Here is a 7,962-nt window from a genome sequence, read left to right as displayed (position 1 = left end):
AGCGAGTGCTAAAGCAACAACTCCTGTAGCTGCCGGAGGTCGTGCAGCAGCTGCTGCAGCGCAAGCGAGAGCAAGAGCAGAGCAGCAGCATGAACGAAAGCAAGAGCAGTGCAGCAGCGCGACCGACAACAAGAATAGAGCCGCAGTGCAAGCGAGAGCCGGAGCAGCTGCAGCTAGTGCCGTTGTGGAAGTCGCCACCGAGGAAGCAACGACATGGGGGAGAGACGTCGTGGATGACGTGGCCGGTGACGGCGCCGTCAATGGAGACACGCCATGTATGCTCGGTATCAAGCACTGGCAGCCCCGTGAGATCAAACAAAAGATAAAATGCAGTGGTGAGTGCAGAACCTCCTTGGTGGCGCCGAGTTGGCCTCGGCTTCATTGGAGGAATTGGTGAGGGTGCTGCGGTTCCAGTGGGGCAGGTCAAGACGGCGCTCTGGGAATTGAGGTGGCGCGATAGACGAGGCGAACATCGGGGCAGCTCCTTGGAGGTGGAGGACGGGGCGGCTGATCCGGCGGGACGACGGGATCGACAACGGATCCTCATCCGGTGCGGTGGATGAGGGACGGCGAGCTGTTGCGGTGGATGACATAGTCGGGGAAGAGTCTCCGACTGGGCGGCGGTCGGGAGGCCGACGGAGGAGCGTGGGGTTTCGTGGGTTTTGGCGGCCTCGGTGTACGAATGGGGGGCGAAGGGGGAGGGGGGAGCCAAGCTTAGGGATGCGCTTGTCCGAAATGTAGGGTAAGTTACCAGCGTACCCCCACCTGTTTTGACACCGCGACATGGAGCTTCATATTCGGCTGAGGGGTAGAAGAGGGATTTCGCGTGTCTGGGCTGCGGGAGCGATTTCGGATGAGGAGGGAGTTCTCGCGCGTGTCCAAATTTCGGGATAACAAGGCACGGCGCGGGTTGAGGAAGCGACAGTTTCAAAGCAGGTGAGACAAAAGATACTCGAGCTTGAAAATTTCGGGATAACAAGGTGCAGATTCCTTGTTCGGCAAAACAAACTTAATGTGTAAAAAAACAATTCATACAAGACACAAGAGAGTCATGTCCCCTTTTACTATATTGCTATAGATACCATTGAAAAAACTACAAGAAAAATGTAAAAAAATTTGGGAGAACAAGATTACCCTGCACAGTACCAAATCGATTCGCACTTCCCTCAACAACAACAAAAAACAAATCAATTCCCACCAAATAAAGAGTAATGTCCCTTTTTATATGATTACAGATGCCATGATCTCGAATTTCAATTTTTGAATCCATGTTATGTTGAATTCGAATATATCGTTAGGTGACCTTGCGGTTTATAATTGATGTAGTCGTACATTTTGATCTTCCATCATATATGAACATTTTACTCCACCATGTGAACATATATATTGTCATCTACCATATGGACTAAATTTGAATCAATTTTCCTTATTTGAATACGATTGTTGTCAAGTTATACAATAATTTAAATATTATCTTGATAACAAAAAACATACATATAGCAGTAATCATATTTCACTATGAACTACATGTACCATACGCTCTCCAATTCAAATATTTGTATCCATTTTGTGTTGAATTCAAATCATAGTACATTATTGGTCTAGGTAGCGAGATGTTTGGGATAATCTAAACCCTGTTTTCATACGTATAATTTTTGGCTAAATTGGGACAAGTTTTCATATAAGCCTCTTGCAAAACCGGAGATTCTCTCAACAAGCCTCATGGTTCCGAGAGGGAACGTGTCACCTTTGTGTGCGAAACGATATACGCTGCCTCCCCCCTGATTTTATTTACAGAGGCAACATAGAACTATATGAGTGCCCTGTTAAATTTTGGAATTATTTCGGGTTCATTTGGCCTCTTATACATTAATTGAGTTTCTGGACTTTTAATGTGCATAATCTAAATATGAATTGCATGCACATGCTCCAGTGCACCAAAGTGGGTTGAAAAATCACATGTGTGTCCTTGGTTGAATTTCTAGGTCCCATGGAAGAAATGAGAATGAAATTCAAATATCTGGGCATCATGACCCGGCTGAGAACATCGAGAAACTTTGATTTTAAATTCATGTAACTCCAAAACTCGCCTGGAAATCATGAAACTTGGCATGGTGTCATGTCATGGCACTAACATGTTGTGGTAAAAAATTGGGCCGATTTGGAAGCTCGTGGTTCTAAGAGGGAACGTGACACCTTTGAGTGTGAAACGATATACGCTGCCCCCCCTTGAGTTTCTTAACAAAGGCAACATAGAACTACATTAGTGCCCTGTTAAATTTTGGAATTATTCCGGGTTCGTTTGTCGTTTTTTATACATTAATTGAGTTTCTGGTCATTTAATGTGCATAAGTCAAATTTAAACTACAAGCACATGCTCTCATGCACCAAAGTTGGTTGAAAAATCACATTTGTGTCCTCGGGTGAATTTCTAGGTCCCATGCAAGAAATGAGAATAAAATTGAAACATCTGGGCATCGTGGCTCAGCCGAGAACATTGAGAAACTTGGTTTGAAAATTCTTGTAAATCCAAAACACGTCTGAAAATCATGAAACTTGGCATGGATGTCATGTCATGGTACTACCATGTTGGGGTAAAAAAATTGGTCGAATAGGAACAGATTTTGGTATAAGCTTCTTACAAACCGAAGCTTCTCTCAAGAAGGCTCGTGGTTCTGAGAGGGAACGTGCCACCTTTGAGTGCGAAATGATATACGTTGTCCCCCTTGAGTTTATTTATAAAGGCAACATAGAACTACATGAGTTCCCTGTTAAATTTTGGAATTATTTCGGCTTTGTTTGGCCTTATTTACACATTAATTGAGTTTTTGGTCATTTAATGTGCATAATTCAAATTTGAACTACAAGCACATGCTCCCGTGAACCAAAGTTGGTTGAAAAATCACATTTGTGTCCTCGGGTGAATTTCTACTCCCTCCTTCCATCTATATAGGTCCTAATGCGTTTTTCGAGGCTAACTTTGACCAAGCGTTAGAGCAATAATATATGACATGCAACTTACACAAAGCATACCTTCAAATTTGTATGTCAAAGGAGCTTCCAATAATATAATTTTCATAGTATACATCTCATGTGCTATTAATCTTGTCAATAGTCAAAGGTTGTCTTGAAAAACACATTAGGCCCTATATAGATGGAAGGAGGGAGTAGGTCCCATGCAAAAAATGAGAATAAAATTCAAACATCTGGGCATCGTGGCTCGGTCGAGAACATTGAGAAACTTGGTTTTAAAATCATGAAACTTGGCATGGTGTCATGTCATGGTAGTACCATGCCGTGGTAAAAAAATTGGCTGAATAGGAACAAATTTTGGTATAAGCTTCTTGCAAATCGGAGCTTCTCTCAAGAAGGCTCGTGGTTCTGGGAGGGAACGTGTCACCTTTGTGTGCATAATTCAAATTTGAAATACAAGCACATGTTCCAGTGGACCAAAGTTGGTTGAAAAATCACATGTGTGTCCTCGGGTAAATTTCTAGGTTCCATGCAAGAAATGGGAATGAAATTCAAAATTCTGGGCGTCGTGGCTGGGTTGGAAACATTGAGAATCTTAGTTTTTTAATTCCTATAAATCCAAAACACGAATGAAAATAATGAAACTTGGCTTGGTGCCATGACATGGAACCAACATGCTGTGGTAAATTTGCAGTCCGACTTGCGAAGGCGCACACATTAACAATCAACAAAGTCATTTTGGAACAAGTGCTGTCACGTTACAATCGAAAACACAAGTATTATTGAAACCGTGGGCATTCTACTTACTAGTACCATTTACGTGCCGCCACGCGTCCCCATTTTTTATTAGCTAGGAGGCGCCGTGCAGGGTAGCTATTTGAGTACGAGAGGCGTGCGATCAGACCCCTGCGCGTGCTTATCGGGAGGAGATCCCTTTGACCTCCATCTGCCGTCCACCTCTCTCCCAAGGTCTCCATTAATTGCGCCCGAGCCTCTGTTTAATGGCGTGGCTATGTCTCACTCGACTGAGATTTAGGAGAGAAAAAAGAAAATCTGAAAGCACGGATCTTGATGTAAGACCCGACGGACCTATATAGCATCTACTGCGACTTATAGCAAGACTGATGAATATATAAGGACGATTAAATTTTTTTTGATCAAAGAAGGGCTTTCCCCTTCCGATTTTCATTACTCAAAACCACCACAATTCACAAGAAGTTCAGCACAACTCCAGCCTAACACGAAGGACTAAAAGCTACCAGATTGAAATTGCAACATCCCAAGAGGCCAACAAATGCCAAACATCCGCGCTAGAACCCAACATTTCACAACCGACGACACAATCCACATCCTAAACTGATTATTACATCAAAAGAAACCAGGAAACTGAAGGAAGCCCAGCAGCAACTAGAAGAACAGGAACGCTAGGGTCGCCACAGCAAGAGTTTTCTTCATTCCAGCCTCACAACATTGATCTTCCACAGAAAGATAAGGACAATTAATTGTCTTACATAATTAGAAAGATAATTAAAAAAGCCACACGCGGCTACGCCCAAAATGCACAAGGCAAAAGAAGAAGGAAGGCAAGGATCTGGCTCGTTGATCTCTACTTTCTTGATGCGTTGCTGCAGGCCGCGGGAACTAGTCTTCGCGGCGAGTGGCGATGAGCTCTTTCGTGTCCTCAAGATGCTGCTTGAGAACATCCACGGATTCCTCCACCAGCCTTTGGCGCTCGTTGCGGAGCATGTCATTCTTGTCCATAAGTTTCTTGACGATGACGCCGGTCCTCTTCAACAAGGCACTGGTCTCCTCCTGCTGGTCTGCACTTCGGACGATCTTCTCCCTCAGCAGGTCGCGCTCGACCCGGAGCCTCTCATTGCTCTCCCTTAGTTGCCGGATGACGCCGGTAGCCTGTTCAAACGAGGCTTTCATGTCATCCTGCAACCTCGCCCAGCCAGAGATCTGATCCATCTGGATATGGACGATCGCATGCATGCGCCTGTAACAGTCGTCGCCTGCCCGCGAGAAATTTTCCCATGCCGTTGCGGCGCGGCGGGACATCTCTGCTGCATTCGTGGCGCGGCGGGACATCTCTGCTGCTTCCGCGGTGCAGCCGGACCAGTCTGCTGCATCGACGGCGTGGCGGGACCTCTGTGCTGCTTCAGCGGCGCGGCGGGACCTCTGTGCTGCTACTTCCGCACGGCGGGACATGTCGGCTGCTCTCACAGCGAGGCAGGACATCTCTCGTGCTTCCGCTTCCATGCTCGCCTCTCCCTGGTGGCAATCTCTCGACCCAGAACTCACGCTGGCCATGGCAAATGCAAGGGAAGGATGCTGAATGACTTGTTTGTTTTTGTGGATGAGGAGTTGAGGAGGAATGTGCAGTCATCTTGGCATACTAGTATTTATTACTGAGTACTAATACGCTCCTAAGTGGGAAACCGTTTAGGTTGTGATCGGTGTGAATAGGTTTTCAATTCAATATAGCGTGGTACAAATACGCTCCTAAGTGGGAAACCGTTTAGGTTGTGATCGGTGTGAACAGGTTTGCAATTCAATATAGCGTGGAGTAATTTGCAATTCAAATTTTAGTTTTTCCATTTTATAAGGCTCAATTTGGTTGTTCCCCAACACATGTTCAGATTCCAAGGTGCATTAAATCATTGCATGCAAGTATTAAGAGAAAATTGACCAATGCATGTACTTTATGCATGCATGCATTGCAATTAATGCATTGATAAACATAATTTTTTGAGAAAAACAAGAGCATTAATTAGGTGCTTTTGCAAACTACAAAAAATATTCCACCACTCACCATCTTGGTTGGTGAGATTTTTGAATTATGCCCTATAAACCGGAAAGGAGTACTGTTGTGTACGTGCAATAACTGGCACCGTCGTATACATATCTTACGGTTAATGGGGCGTTCGACAGGAATAGCCGCGTGGCGAGCTCTAGGCTAGTCTTTTTTTCAGACGCATTAAACCTATCTCTCGGGACTTCTCGCACGCACCATCGTGCCACCCACAAAAACGTGTACTCTGAGTTTAGTAGTACGTTATACAGGAAGAGAAGAGGTGCATGCACGCACTCATCCTCTCACACACGCGTCTGTTTTTTCTCGAAAAGGAGGATGATGACCCCCGGCCTCTGCATCTGGGAGTCACACACGCATCTGTAGCTACGAATTGTAGTGTTCTCAACCATCCGATTGGCTCTATCATGGATGTACCTATATACTAAAACATGTCTAGATATATCTATATTTTGACAAATGGAAGGCATGTATTGTGGAAGAAGGGAGTGCTTGTCATCAAAATGGATAAAAAGGGACGTATCTAGAACTAAAATATGTCTACATACATCTCCTTTTATCCATTTTGATGACAAGTAGTACTTCTTACCCAAAGGAACTTTATATCCAACAGACACAAAATATCCGTTTGACTGTTGGAAATTACTGATCAGATGTAGAAGTAATTGCTGCATCGCAACCAAAACCCACAATTTCTTAAGCTAAAGTAGACCAAGGTAATCCCTATATTAGCACATTACTAAGATAAACAGAAGGCACTGTAGAAACATTTAGGATGCGATCTTGTCAATCTGAATGTGGAGGGACACAAGCTTAGCCCCGGCTAGCAGCTTGGGTGGAACTGTCAAGAAGGTCAGCTCCTGCACGTCGACGTCACTGGGATCCTTGCTGCTTGTCACCTCCATTTCCACCTTGATGGCGTCGGTCGTGCCTTTGGGCTCCCCCGGCGGGTCGTTCGCCCATAGCTTGGCCACGTAGTGCGGCAGTGGGGACGCCCCCGCTCTGATGCAGACGACCGACACGGCGATAGGCGCGTCGATGTCGAGCACGCCGCCGACCAAGAAAAACGTGCAGCGGTCCTCCTCCGCGAACAGCAAGAGCCGTGTCTCCGACAGTGGCACTTGCAGCTGGAGCACCTTGCTGTACTGGATCCTGTGCATGGGCATGGGATGCGCGGTGCTGATGTGGTGGTAGAGCGCCGGCGGCGGGCCTTCGTAGCCGCTGACGGGCACGGGGCATTTGCAGGGCACGAGCGGACACACGCTCTGGTGATCGGTGAGCTTGCGGTAAGTGACATAGAGCCCACAGTCTTCGTGCGGGCACTCCACCCTCACCGACGAAAGTACGGAGTCCACCGCCGTGCTCCGCACGTTGAAGCCACCGCCGTGCTCGCACTTCTGGCACTACCGCTGGTTCCCGGGGCGCTCGACGTGGCAGTCCGCGCAGGCCAGGTGCCCTCCCTTGCACTGCAGAAATCAATTGAACAACACATCAATCAAGAAACCTGCACCTTGCTCAATCAGCCGAACGGACGAGGTGTGTTCGAACCTCATACACTGGAGGTGTCAAGGGGTAGAGGCACAAGGGGTAGTGGAGCATGGTGAGGTCCTCGAGACCTTAGAGAGCTCCGTCGTCGGGTCCTGTTCGGTCTGCATGATCTCGCCCTCCTCGTGCACAATCATCTCTCGACTTGGGCCGGGGTATTACAAAGCTTTACCGTCACATATTTTATACTACTTCAAGGTGCATTAAATCAACACATGCAAGTATCAAAAGGAGAGTCACGGCATGCATGCATGCATTGTAATTAATGCATCGGTAAACGCAAATTATTGAAATATATCGAGTGCAGTGCTTTGATGTGTCGCGTCAACTTGTACATCAAAGAGAAGTTTGATTATCCTCTCCCTCGTGGACTTAACTGCACCTGCCTTTGGCTGTATGACAGGTTGGCCACACACCTGTCGGGCTCACCTGTCATACACACAAAGGCAGGAGCGTCCCTCCCTTGCCCATGAGCGTGGTGGCTGGCAAGACTAGGAGAAGCTTTCGCTACACGCTCTCCCTCCTGCACGTGGAGGACATGTAGCAGTTCAATCAGTGTCAGATGGCCAGAAGTGTACTGTAGTACTCCTCCAGTGCAGTAGTACTCCATCATTGTTCGACTTCCCGAA

General features: G+C 46.6%; 1 protein-coding gene across 1 annotated transcript; it reads right to left on the bottom strand.

Annotated features, from left to right (window-relative positions):
* Positions 1 to 6,558: 6,558 nt before the first annotated feature.
* LOC147985910 (putative E3 ubiquitin-protein ligase SINA-like 6) lies at positions 6,559 to 7,387 on the bottom strand. The gene is made up of 3 exons (XM_087541791.1): positions 7,337 to 7,387; positions 7,196 to 7,254; positions 6,559 to 7,150 (listed from the first exon to the last, which is right to left on the bottom strand). Exons 1-3 carry the CDS (start codon positions 7,385 to 7,387, stop codon positions 6,559 to 6,561), a joined length of 702 nt encoding a protein of 233 aa, XP_087397917.1.
* Positions 7,388 to 7,962: the final 575 nt, after the last annotated feature.

This window comes from Triticum urartu, chromosome 2A (genome assembly GCF_056163025.1).
Source record: "Triticum urartu cultivar PI428250 chromosome 2A, HENAU_Tu73, whole genome shotgun sequence".
NCBI lineage: Eukaryota > Viridiplantae > Streptophyta > Magnoliopsida > Poales > Poaceae > Triticum > Triticum urartu.
This window is presented reverse-complemented; position numbering and strand designations above follow the sequence as displayed.

Coding starts and splice junctions, on each gene's coding strand:
- LOC147985910 (XM_087541791.1), bottom strand. CDS start 7,387: ATGCTCCACTACCCCTTGTGCCTCTACCCCTTGACACCTCCAGTGTAT. Junction 7,255..7,336: donor TGACACCTCCAGTGTATGAG/GTTCGAACACAC, acceptor TGATTTCTGCAG/TGCAAGGGAGGGCACCTGGC. Junction 7,151..7,195: donor GAGCGCCCCGGGAACCAGCG/GTAGTGCCAGAA, acceptor CAACGTGCGGAG/CACGGCGGTGGACTCCGTAC.